This window comes from Amphiura filiformis, chromosome 16, assembly GCF_039555335.1.
Source record: "Amphiura filiformis chromosome 16, Afil_fr2py, whole genome shotgun sequence".
Lineage (NCBI taxonomy): Eukaryota > Metazoa > Echinodermata > Ophiuroidea > Amphilepidida > Amphiuridae > Amphiura > Amphiura filiformis.
The window spans coordinates 44,660,073-44,673,968 of NC_092643.1; the positions used below are offsets into that span (position 1 = coordinate 44,660,073).

At 36.5% G+C, this 13,896-nt stretch overlaps 1 protein-coding gene across 1 annotated transcript in view; it reads left to right on the plus strand.

Moving 5' to 3' along the window:
• Positions 1-13,617, plus strand: part of LOC140136051 (Golgi apparatus protein 1-like) — a 72,278-nt gene extending 58,661 nt beyond the window's left edge. The window contains 7 exon segments of the mRNA XM_072157754.1: positions 2,292-2,490; positions 3,603-3,645; positions 5,336-5,511; positions 6,500-6,620; positions 7,695-7,801; positions 9,157-9,321; positions 10,220-13,617. Coding sequence (XP_072013855.1) covers positions 2,292-2,490; positions 3,603-3,645; positions 5,336-5,511; positions 6,500-6,620; positions 7,695-7,801; positions 9,157-9,321; positions 10,220-10,252 — 844 coding nt within the window. The 3' untranslated portion in view covers positions 10,253-13,617.
• The last annotated feature ends 279 nt before the right edge of the window (positions 13,618-13,896 follow it).

The following is a 13,896-nucleotide window of genomic DNA, read 5'->3' on the forward strand; positions in this document are numbered from 1 at the left end:
TGGACATCAAACATATTAAGGGAAAAGACAATGTAATGGCTGATGCACTGTCCAGAATTGCATAAGAAAACCTGACAAACAAAAATTTCCTTTAAAAGGGAAGTTGTATGTGACAAGTAGTCACTGTGTATGATGAGTTAAATACTCAAAGTTGATAATATGTTGAAGTTGATGTAAAAGAAGAAAACATTTAAGAAAGTTTTCATTACATTCGAACTTTCTTCTTTTAAGGGGGAGGGTGTGATGTGCCCTGAGTAATTTAATTTAATTTAATTATTTAACTTTGTTTACAAGCTGAAAGTATTTCATGAGATGGGAAACCCCTTGTATTTTGGAATTCCCCAAATTATTGTAAACAAAGTCAGAGCTATGTTTGGAACTTGGAAAGCCCCAGTTCATTATTGCACCATCAGGAAAACCCCCAGGAAGTGATGTAATGTGAATGTGTATAATTAATCTTGGGAAATCCCAAGATTGCAGCAATGTTGTGAAAATGTGATTGAACTAATGGTTTAGTAATAGATGCTTGGTTTTTTGCATGAGTACTGATATAAAAAGCTGGAGGTTTTTGTTGGGACTTTACAGAATGCCGTGGGAGATTGAGAAACTCCACATGTGTGTGATGGTCTTCGTGCTTCAAAAAAGAAGTGCATTTTAACCAGTTTATATAGCCAATAATTGAGCTAATTTTAATACAGCAACGAAGAAGACAGCGAGCACACAAAAGTGCTCTTCCTCATCAAAGGATTAAAAGTTCTTCTGTCAAATTGCTGGAGTTTGCTGGGTTTGTGAAGGCCACGCATCTGTCAAAAACAGCGGAGCTGTGTTAAAGAAACCTGTTCCCTGGAGAAAGAGAGAATGGTGAAAGAAACACCATTTTTGGAGAAAGCAGCGCAAGGAGATATATTTGTGGAGAATGCAGCGCAAGGAGATATATTTGTGGAGATAGCAGCGCAAAGGAGATTGGAGGAAGCATCATCATTTTCGTATGAGGATTTTATACGCAAGGATTTATAAATGCAAGTGTACTATGGACTTCGCTGATTTTCGCAGGACAAGTGAATAAGGATATATTACATCAGTCGTCCAGAACATTGCAAGAACTCTAGGATCACCAACAAGAAGACAGCTGGTTAAGTACTGATATAGTAAAACTGTCATTGTGTGATTTTATTGTATATGCGATATTGTTATTATATGTACCAATCATACTCTGTTTTCAATTAAAGACTTAGATTTTGTTAGCTTAAACAAACAGTGTATTTGTGTTGTGCATTCGTGTGAGTTCGGGAAAAAGGTGATTTTGGCCTTGAGTCAAGTACAACTCGTAACAAAATGGAAAAAGGTATGTGTAGCCTCGTTTGTTTTACACATCTGTAAAACTGACCAAATTCTGATCAAATTATAGCATCACTCATCATTGTGTTCAGTCACAATGGTTCATTCTGTAAAAAAAGAGGCTGTCTTAAAAGTTACGCCTAAGTCCATAGGAGACAACTTTCCTTAACACGAATAGGCTTGAATAGGCTTGACCTACAGTATTGTTTGAGCATTGATGCCTTGGACTACAGTTTTAAATCCAGGAGGAATCTTAGTTCCCAGTTTAAAACTGCCAGATTGAGTATGCCCTGGAATCCAAATGCACAGAAAGCTGTTTGGGAACAGCAGTGACTCAAACCCTGTCCAGGACCTCTGTGATGCAAACATATAACAGATCTACAAAGAATATGTTCAATAGCCGTTAATAAAATGGGGGTATAGGTACCGTATTGTTAGCAAGTTTATTCTAATTCAGTTGGTACATCTTGTCAAGGATACACACAATTTTATTGGTTTTCACCTATACATTATGACACGATAGTAGATAGTCATATAAGACAGTGAGCGCGCCGACACACAACGGCGGCATGCTTGTAGATCCTCAATGATAGCACGATAATGTGTTTGCGTAATACATGTGCGTGAACTAAGAATGCGGTTCAGTGGCTTAGCTGTTCGTGAAGGTTTCATTCATTTAAAACAACACGAATATCCTTACAAAAGTAAAAAAAAATAATACTTAAACTGAATAAGAATGAGAAAAGAAGATAGGATTTTGTCTTTTGCCTATCCAATATCGTGTCATAATGAATGGGCTGGCCAATATTTTTCGTAGTGCATCCACTGCGCTATTGGCCAGTCCATCCATTATGACACGATATTGGATAGGCAAAAGACAAAATCCTATCTTTCATTCTCTAAGTAGAATACATACTGAGCTTTTTGAAACCAATAACCTCCTTGCTTTACAGATGTAAATCCATGATCACAAAACGACAGATTGAAAAGAACTCAGACTTTCGCCTGAACATGGAGATGCAGAAGTCCTGCCGTCGTGACATGCCCAAATTCTGTAAAAATGTCTTGGATTCAACAGATGTTAAAGATTCAACAGAACTTGAAGGAATGATGATGGCATGTCTTAAGAAACAGTTCCTATCTAGAGACAAGGTATGTTGAGAAGGAAATATGCTTTTAAAAGTAGTGAAAGTTCCAAAATAATAAGAAGCGGAATTTGTTGACTTCTGCGCTATAGACAAATCCGATGCCGCACATTCCTGCACCTCAATGGCAGCCATTGATGGGGGCCATCCAACCTGAAATGTGAAATGATGCAGACTTTGCAGTAATTTTAAACTGTGTTCCATCACCCATGGGACAAAATGATGCTGTAAGTTTACAATGCAATTCAATAATAAGATTGATTTTGAAGCAGTGCTTTTCCACCCAATTGGGCAGTTACAACACCAGTTTGGTCCCGATGTCCCCCAGTAATGGTGGAATGAATTCTGACCATCACTTGGCTTGTCGGATTAGTGTATAAGCGATGTGGTTTCTTTTCCGAATGTGGAGCGGTTGTCGGATTCAAATGTGGACTTATCACAAAGATACACAATGTCCAGTATCATATGTGACCATCCTCCACAACTGAGCCCGGATGTCGCCAGTGCCACTATTGAGATATGCTCCATTGAACTTAACAATAAACAATAGGAAACAAAGGATTTATTGACTGTTTTATTGATTTTTCACTACTTAAATGTCAAGCACTATAGACATCATATACATCATTTTAAAGCTAATTTCAAGCAGAATATATTGGTTGAATATCTCAAAAATGATGATTGGCGACTTCAGGGCTCAGTTGTGCTGAAGGGTCACATATTTGAAGTGACAGTGATGTGTCTTTGCTGGAGACTATGTTTTTCTCAAGTTGACTTGCATTCAACTGGTCAGGATGTGGTGCTTGGAATGTCAGGGACTTTTTAATTGGGTCATTCATAAATAGCTTTTCCTGCTGAGGAGACCAGATGTAGATGCGAAAAGTGTGATAAAAAACACTACACTGGAAATTTAGAGGAATATTATTTATCATTAATCATTTTGTGAAAAAATAATAAGAAAACATTAAGAATGGGAGGAAATGGCTGGTATTGCATACAAACCTAATTTTTCGCTCATTTTCAATAAGTTGGGTCTTTTTACTCTTGTTTGTCCTGTTTCTTAGATCTTTTAGTTAGAGTATAGAAAACATTAATCACATTAATTCATCTTTTTTTCAGAAACTATCTCCAGACTGTGAGAGCTACGTAAGAGAGGTAGGTGGTATATTGATTTGTTTGTTTGTGTGTTTGTCCGTTAGTTGATTCAGGCCGTTGTAACTCGTATAACAGCGCAATGCAAAAAGGTGGCGACACCGTCGGCTTCCCCCGTGTATTACCCGCCAGCGCCATTGATAAGTCACGGCCGCTGCCATTAATATTGAATATTGCTACAATTCATTTGTTTATGTTTCTTATATTCTTTCTTTTATAACTGTGACCATTTATACATGTACTTTGAATATTAACTGTCATTACTGTATCCGTTTGTTTGGTAAATGTTCATGAAATATTGATAAATAGAAGAATTTGTCATTAAACCCTGGGCGCCGCCATTTTAGAAAAGTGAAGAAAAATGCTGCTGCCACCACGATAGTACTAAAATCTACCTAAAAAAATATGCGTAGTGCTGTGGAGACTTACGTTAACATGACGTCACGAATATGCTAATTAAAGAAAAATGCTGCTGCCATCTACGTCCACATGTTGCAAGCGTGACGATCGCTGACCTCACATCGACGATCGGAGTTGTAATTCCATCGCACTTCGTGCTCTATTCTTTATTCCATGGTTGATTGTGTCAAGAGTAAAGCTGAATTTATACCCCATCACTGAGCGATGAGCAATTGGTATTTGACCAATGAGGTAGCATGCTTTTCCCAACGCAACAAAAAGAGCTCCACCTCATTGGTTAAAAACCAATCGCTATCGCTCTGCGATGTAGTGGAAATTCAGCTTAAGGAAACATTTGACGGAAGCAGGACTTGAACCAGTGACTTTTGGATTGCTTGTTTATAATTATTAAGCCATAAAATGCAAATCCATAAAGTAGGTTCAATTTCAAATTTACAGTTGAAACCTCTTGGTCCGTATGCACAAAAGAGTTAGACCGGGTCTAAAGTTAGACCTGGTCTAAGTGGATTTTAGTTCCATCAGGAATGGTCCTTTACTCCTATTTCCTTCCTAAAGTAGCTAGCAAATTCTAAAGATTTAAATGCAGAGTTCAAATATCTTAAGCAAATGTAAAGGAAAATGTCCTTTCTCCTGGGACCAAATTCCACTTAGACCAGGTCTAACTTTAGACCCAGTCTAACTCTTTTGTGCATACGGACCCTTATATCTGACCGTGACGGAACCAAGCATTGGACTGATAAAAGAAAAATCCTGATAAGTGAATTAAATGTGTAATTCTGTATTGGATGGTTGAAGTGCTAAAAAGAGGGACAACAAAATATTACTCAATATGTGGTATTGATGTTGAAAGATGCTATTTGAGTGCTGTATGCAATATAGATGTCCTTCTGAATGCTTCAGAGCATGAAATTGTTTATTCCATTTAAAATCCACATGCCCCTGTGGAAATATCTTCCGCAGGGGGAGTATGAATTTCAAAAGGAATGAGCACATTAGGTGGCTCCATTTGCATTTCATACATCCTCTGAGAAAGATTCAACCTGAATCTTCCACAGAGGGAGAGTGAATTGCAAAATGAGCTGTTATTGTGTTAATTCTATTTGAAATTCATACTCCCTCTGTAGAAGATATTTCCAAATTCTTCCACAGGGCGAGTGTGGATTATAAATGGACTAGCCCAATTAAGGTGCCAAAGCATTAAAAACATGTTTTTTTATGAGTATAAGTTATACTATAATATTATACTATAATGCAATTGTTCCATCACACAGGCTATGGAGGGGGCGCTATGGATTATCGTATGGACCCTGCTTTGAAGAAGGCATGTAGGCCAGTGGTCATGAAGTTCTGCAAAGAAGCATTGACAGAAGCAAATGATGACACAGGCTCTGTGGAGGAGTGTCTCAAAGCACAGCTAGAGAAAGACAACCTGAAAATGTACCCTAAATGCCAAACTGTGAGTAGATTGTAAACATTTGTGATTGGTCATGTTAAAGAGGAAGCCAGTTCTGGAGTGATCTAAACCTGCCTGGTTATCAAATTAATCAGTGACAAAGTTATCTTTGAATTTGACATGTGCTAATTGATGTTTTAATGTTACTGCATCAATTAGAACCTGTCAAATTCAGAGATAATCTTGTCACTGATTAATTTGATAACCAGGCAGGCTTGGTTCACTCCAGAAGGACTGCTCTGGCAGGGCTTCCTCTTTAAAGCCATAATGTGTGGTTTCACTCTAATTTTAATTTTGTTATATGTGACACAATCTGATCCATGGAGGCCAAAGGAGGCATTTTTGAAAATTGAGTTACTATATTTAGCTTATACAAACATCAGGCCATCATATACTGAAAATACCAAATCCCTAACATAATTGGTTTTAAAATTATGAAGTTTTCTTTGGTGTATTTGCTTACGTATTTTACTATTTTTTACTCCATATGTTTGCCTCTATCTCATTTTCAAATTTGCTGCCTTTGGCCTCCATGGACTAGATCATGTCACATTATGTTTTCCAAAAATTTTGAAATAATTATTAGGTACAAATGTCAGAAAGGTTTTCTGGGCATTTTAAGCTGAAATAATGAGGTAAACACACTCCCTCCAAATTTTTAATTTGAATTTGAATGTACATGCAAAATTGCATGTTTTTGGCCCATTTTCCCCTAAAAATGCAAAACTATTTAAAATTTGACTTTTATTGCCTGTTAGAACTAAATAAAAGATTTAGATTTAGCTATGATTATTTGGCAAAACAATATGATATTTTTTTAATCCAATAAAATAAGTTCTGTATTTTTCTGGAATAGGAGTACCTAAGAAAACCAAGCAGCACAGCACCTACCATAAGAGTGGGTGTGATCTTCAATCTTGGTTCATATTATATATTCAGTTGCATACTTCTCTCATCTGACCATGTCAATTTGTATTGTGTGTGTAAACAGGAGGTGATCCGAATACTTCAGGAGAGCAGAGCTGATGTACAGGTGGATCCTCTCTTACACAAAGCATGTGCCTTGGATATCAAACATTATTGTGCAAGCATACCACAAGGAGAGGGTAGACGTAAGTTCAACCAAAGTTCCAATCCTTTTGTTATCTATAGGAATAAGGCGACGAAAAAAACAACCCTGTTTTACGGGCGGACGGACCCTACAACTAGGGTCGCACATTTTTTGGGGGTTTTTAAAAAAGAATTTTTGCAAAGACATTTTGCAAAGAAATTGTTCAGCCACAATCATGCATTTTGCCTCAAAAAAACAGCTGATTTTAGATGATTTTAGACAAATTTTAATTAATTTCTTTTTCCAAAACGCATATTCTGGGTTGGTCGGGCCCATGGAACATTTTTTCTTTTTTTTTCCTCGCCTAAGGGGATTTTGCAACAGTGGATATATTTCATGAGATTAATTGTTTTGCAAAACAGAGAAAGTACTTTGGTACCAATTTTAAACACAAGGAGGTTGCATACCACAAGTAGAGAACAAGATGCTACGCTTTGCGTTAGGGATATCTGGAGAATGAAAGGGTTTACACTGTTGCTTGGGATTAGAAGAGAATTGCATGTACCTGGCAATAATTGGGTACCTGTAAAATGAAGAAATTCTGATGGATTGAGGCAGTTGAGCTCCATGGGGTGTAAGATTTATGACACTGTAAAAATTGTTCCAAAGATGTTCTGCTCTTTACTGAAATACTTGTGACGAGTGCCATTCCCCCTCTCAGTCAGGTTAGCTTAATCGATAAGGCAGTTGACTATGGTGCGAGAGGTTGTGGGTTCGAATCCTGGCGGTGGTTTTGTACGCTCTTGTGGAAAATTGAGTTAGCTTGAAATTTCCCTGGACAAGGGACTAACTGCTAATTGTCTCGTTGTAACCCGTACGAAACTCAGGAAACTGATCCCGGTTGCGAAGGTCATTTGTGAAATGTCTAGGGTGTGTGCTCTTGAAGCTGCAAAGTCCCTGTGTTGTTGTTAAATAGTTTATGGAATAATGTGGGGCCGTAGTGGTCGCCTGTAAAGTGTGCTGAGGCTTGTGGATCAACGTCTAGTCATTGCACCTGAGTGTAGCACTGCGCTTTTTTTTATATAAATAACTGCGCTTTTTTTAATGCATCATTACTTTTCTTTTCCTGTTACAGATATGTCCTGTTTATTAGAAGCTTTAGAAGATAGAACTATAAAATTGCGTTCGGATTGTACAAGAATGCTAGTATCTCGTAAAGAAATGTGGGAATTTGCTGCCAAGGTAAGTACAACTTTAGTTTGGATCTGAAGATGGCACTCGCTAGAGTTCCGAAAGCTCAGCCCTCTGAAAAGGACTTCTCTAGGGAAAGATTAAATCTTACTCATGTTTACCTACCTAGAGTACCAAGAAATTTCAAATCATACAACTTTAGTTATACATGATAATTTAAGTTATAGGCCTACATGATAGCTAGTATACATTCCAGCAATTTTTTTTTGTATGTTTTTCTGTTGCGACAGGCTATGCGTTTGCGGTTCTTCGCAGCGATTTTCAGTTCCACGCTGCAAGTTTTGGTTCTCGGCTATGAGTTACTGCTTAAATGATTTAATTAGCCTTGCTTTTGTGTTTTGATGTTCTTTGTGACATTTGTCGCTGCAAAAAATAATGAAAAACATAATAAAACTAACAGAACAAAATGGTGGATATGGTTTTGGGAACTGTTGTGTGCTAAAATTTGCAGAATTTGAATTGTACCTTTCAGTGTATTTTTGAATAGGCCACTGTAAATTAATAGCTACCAGCTCTCAAAGCTGCCATGCGCATTCTAAAAATGTGTGTTATTCCTGCTGGATTGCGGAAATCTTATTTCTCTTTCATGAAAAAAAAAAGTCTATCAAAATGAAAACATCGAACATCACACCCATAGTCTCCCTGGATCACCAGGATTAAAACAGCCTAAGTCACCAATGGTAGCTGTAAATCAACTGAAAGCAAAAAGAAACAGGCCATCATGATTTAATTGTTTATCTTTTTTAATTCTGACTATCCTCCTGTCATTTCATTATGTTTTAAAACGTGACTCATTAAAGTTTGAGAGTACATCAGACACGACTAGTTGCATTCTGAATACAAGGAATGTCCTTATGATATCAAATAACTTCTTTTTTTTTTGAAATTTGTGATATAATACAAATTTTATGGCAAATTATTAAAAATTGATATTTTTGTATGAATTTTTAATAATCAATATTTAATATTTTTAAAAACATCAAAATTATTTGATATTAGAAGGATATATATATGTGATGCGATCAAGCAAAATGAATCTGATGTCAAAATAAAAGTTATGTTTTTACTTTTATTACATGGGTCATTCACAGAGCTTCATTTTGCTGAAAACCCCATCCTAATTAGACTTACGGTTCCAGAGATATGACCATTTTAGTGCAGCTCAGAACAATAAAATACAAAGGACATTGAATACTATTATTGACTATATCTTAAAATCAATATTCCCAACATCCGACTCATTTTGCTTGATTGCATCACATATGGTCCCACACAAAATACTGTGCAAACATATCCAATACCTTAAACAGGTATAATTATCGCTATTTTCGTCTTATTTTTTTCAGGTGGCCCCACCAGAGACTTTTAATGATGTTTTAGCGCCAACTTCAACAGTCTCCCTCCAGAAATTACTTTCTACTAGTATTTTTAGCCGTCTTTGGTACACTGTTCTTTGGTGGCATGTACTGCTGCAGAGCAACAAAGAGAGTAGCAGCACAAGTGAAAAACAAGTAACGTAAATAATTGTGGGGGGAGGGAAGGGGGGTTGGGTTGGCCTAAGGGGAATACATACACTCTCTTTTTGCTGTTATATATTGTTGTACGCTATTTCTATGAGAATTGTGTGTAACAAACCTCCGTCAAATTGAATGTTTGAATATTTGCTATGAATGTATGTTGTGTACTTGTATTTATGGAATGGTGTGGTCTACTTCCAAATTCTGTTGTTTGCACAGCAATGCATTTTGGGAAATATTGGGCTTTTGAAGCCATTTTTGTTTTAAGTTCAGTAAAGGTTTTGGTATTTGATATGGGCCATAGGAGGGGAAGCATATACCGTAAAGATTCGCCTGATGGTGCATATGGTTATATAATGGTTATAACTTGGAATTTTAGGCAGAAACTAACGGTGCCCTCCAGTAAAAATACCACCAGTAAATAAGGGTACACACTCTTTAATTCTTGTTGGGATTTTTAGAGGAGGGAGTTCTCTATGTGCATGAAATTTACTCTTAAGGCAAAGAAGCTCATGTGCGCCATTAGGCGAATTTTTACGGTATGCTGTTTTTTCATTTGTTGTTTAATGGTTTATGGAATGATATGGGGGAACGTAGTGGTCAGCAATACCGGTATTTAAGTATGCCAAGGCTTATGGATCAATGTCTAATCGTTATGCATATAAATCTTCTGGCTTTTCTTTTTTTCTTTTTTCAGTGTGTGTGGCACATGTAGGGGAAACTAGTGTGAGTCCAAAATATTTTTTGCATAGTCAAGCATTGGAACACAGGATTAGACATGATTCGTGCTTATGAAGTAATAAGTAAACATAAAATATCAGCTTAAAACATAGGAAAATTTACTTACCAATTTGCAGAAATCCACCGGTGTACTTTTTCTTGTGTTTTTCAGGCACATCAGGTATCAATATACCATGTATACTGAGATACCAGCTTCCAGGTGGTAGAATTTTATTAGATAAAAATACTAAAAATACAGGTTTGTGATTCATGCTGCTTCACATTGTCATTAATATCACCTGCAGCAAGATGCCTGATGGGTGCACACAGCAAAATAAGCTTCCAATTTTAATGTGTTTAACCCCATGAGAACTACCTGCCGATTGGCCAAAAAGAAGTTTTGATTATCAATTGGACCAATCAGCAACATTGTTAGAATAATTTCACCACATAAAAAAATTGGGGTGAATTTTTTGCAAAGCTTTATTCTGATTGGTGATAAAATGAAGATATCATGTAATTGACCAATCAGAGGCAATGTTAGATTGGCATGTAGTGCTCAGGGGGTTAAGAAAGTACAGAACACATGATACCTCTTACTATCTACAGAAGATAGCAATATGATGAGAAAAGCCATATAACATGACCTGGTGGTCTTGGTCACAAAAGAAGCTTAAATTTGGTTTATTGTTCACTCATTGCTTTGTAAATAAGCTTAATTGCCATGTGACATGACCCGGTGGTGTTAGGCTCAAAAAAAGCTTAAATTTTGTTTTATGTTTACTCATCGCTTTGTAAATTGCCATGGTTTGACTGCTCATGAAACCTTTAAGCCTAAAAATTTCATACTAACTGCAGCAGGAGAACCACACAAAAGGCCTTGATGGATTATTTGGAACATTGTGAAATTTGACTCAAAACTTGGCCCAATCCACTTGCAAAAACGTGTCCAGCAGTACTCCCGTACTTGCCTTTCAAAAGTTCCACTCAATTAAAAAGTACTCTAAACCCTGTGATATCATTGTTGTGAAAAACCCATGAAAAGCTTACTGTTCATGATCTACAGCCTTTATGTTTTGATCATTTGTGGACAAATAGTTTGATGTCAATCATGTCTGTAATGCAAAACCAACACATCTGCTATCTATAACAAGCGTGTGCATTGGACCTTGTGCAAAATAATACGCGCTGGGCGGCTAGCAGTACACTTAATTTGTAAAAGGAAATCTGAATAACAGAATAATGAAGCTTCTGCTATCTAATGAAGCTTAAGTCTAAATATCCATACTAGCTTGGGCCAAAGAGCAAGTCACTATTCCTGATTGCAGAAAACTAGTAACTACAGCATAAATTGTTTAGGATTATTTAAAACAATATTATCCTGTTTTGTAAAATAAAACAGCTAAATCATAATCCTTTAGTTAGAACTAACTGGCTTTTGTGCCTAGTCTTTGAATTTTGTGACTATAGTTGGGTCATTTTACCCTCAAATTACAAAAATATTGCAATTGGACTTTTATTGCCAGTTAGTACTAACATTTGATTAGGATTTAGCTTATGTTTCATTTGGCAAATCAGAAACTCTTAGCATTAGAAAATTCTTATTTGTAATCCAAATAAAATTAGTGCTGTATTTTTCCGGAATGTGGCGTAGTGGCATTATGACATTTATGTAGCCCTTTTTGAAATTCACATTCAGAATGAGAATTGCAACAACAAAAAGTAATATAAATGATGTCCAAAACTGGGCACTTTTTTCTTTTGCTATAGAAAGATTCATCAAATCAGTTTTGAATCTCTCATCTTTCCATGCTGATAAATGCTTGACTATGCTAAAAATGATGCTTTCATGACAAATACTGTATCAAATGTTTTTCGAACTGGTGATAAGGCGCCTAAAAAACAAAAACCTGTTCTACAGGTGGACGGACATGCCAAGTAGGAATGGTTGGTAAGGATTTTTTTTTTTTGAAGTAGGTAAATGACCCTAAAAAATCACAAGAAAGCTTAAAAATCATACTTATTGTTTGCAAACTTTAAAAATTTATGCAAAAGTTCAGTTGCATACAAATAAAAGATATTTCCCCAAACGAAAAATCTGTCAGACTCATAGAACAGGGTTTTTTTTGTCGCCTAATGATAATTTGTACTTGTATTGTTTTCTGTTAGTGTTATACTAAGAGCTAGACTAGGAGAGTCCAAATTGGATTGTCATGCTTGGGGCTAAAAAGAGTGTGTTGCTGGTTTTTATCAGCAAAGGTCTACTACCATTGAAGGATAATCGGCATATTAAAACATAAGCTTTACACAGGTTTGTGGATCTATTGCATTGCATGCATTACTGCCACAGCGCATTACACAGATAGAAATAAAACACATTTTTAAGTCAAACTTTGCTGGGGCTTAAGAAAATAATCTGAAGGTACATAATATACTCACTTCATGAGCGATATGCAAAGATATTGGAGTCTTGAAGTATAGCCACTTAAGTATCCTATGAATTCCAACCTGATGGGCCAATTACCGTAAAAACTCGATAGTTAGCATATGTGCTTACTTCCTATAGAGCGCTTTTGAAAACATGAAATTGTACTTAAGTCCGGAGCTTTACCAACTGAACTAATGGGGTTGAGACACAAATTTGCAGGTTTACTTGTTTCTATATAACTATGTGTATCGATGATTTGCTCAAAACCCTTTACACTTTTGTGGATGGGCACTTCATGTTTGAATGTTTAAAAGCGCTCGATAGTAAGCACATATGCTAACTATCGAGTTTTTACGGCATATACACATTTTAGCTTCTAGAATGCATGGAGCAACGTAACTCAAACTTGGAATATGATTGTTTGGGTGATGGGCCTTAGTGTGAGGTAGAAAACACTTATGTGTTGTAAACAGACTACCCACCTTTGAACATTGCTGGGAGTGTAAGATTATCAGCCATACCTATACATGTACAAATATTTAGTATGTGTCACATTTGGATGTAAATAATGGGCTACCATATTTCGTATTCAACACTTTGTTCTTGTTTTTTCCGTCATTGTGAGAATGATTGCCCTTGGTTGAGACAAGGTCAAAATGAATAATACAATGTATGTACCGTAAACGTTCGCCTAATGGCGCACCTGGGCTCCTTTGCCTTGAGGTAAATTTCATGTGCAAATAGAGAGGTCCCTCCTCTGAAATCCCAACAAGAATTAAAGTTCCGTGCCCTTATTTGGTGGTGGGGATTTTACGGGAGGGAACTTTTAAGTTGTGCCTAAGATTCCACTTATGTCAAGGAGCCCATAGCGCCATTAGGCGAACAATTACGGTATATTGAAAAAATAAAAAATATATAAAAGTGTTAAAAAATATGTGGCATGAAATGCTATTATGTTGAACGAACTATAGAAAGCTTGGATGGGTCTATCCTTCATGTGAGCATAAACAAAATTAGGCTATTGCGAAGACTTGATTGAGGGATTCGACATGTATTCCGTAAGCTGTATCATCCCAGTCTTGATACAAGGCTAACTCTAAGTATTCTTATGAAGGTAATAATAAACTATCGTTCATGTAAGCAGACATTAAATTAGCCTATTGTCAAGACTTCATCGAGGGATTACACAGCTTTATTCTACAAGCTGTATAATTCCTGTCTTGATACAAGACTAACTCTTGAGTATGCTTGCATGAAGTTAATACCCATGGAATCCGGACACCAAATGTAGATTACAGATGCAAAACATGATATATCCAAAGGCTGCCTTTTGTGTTTTGTATCAAAGCTATCAATAACAATATTGGTAAAATAACAAATATGACATAAGGCAGCACATGGTGTATATCCTGTTTTGTGCC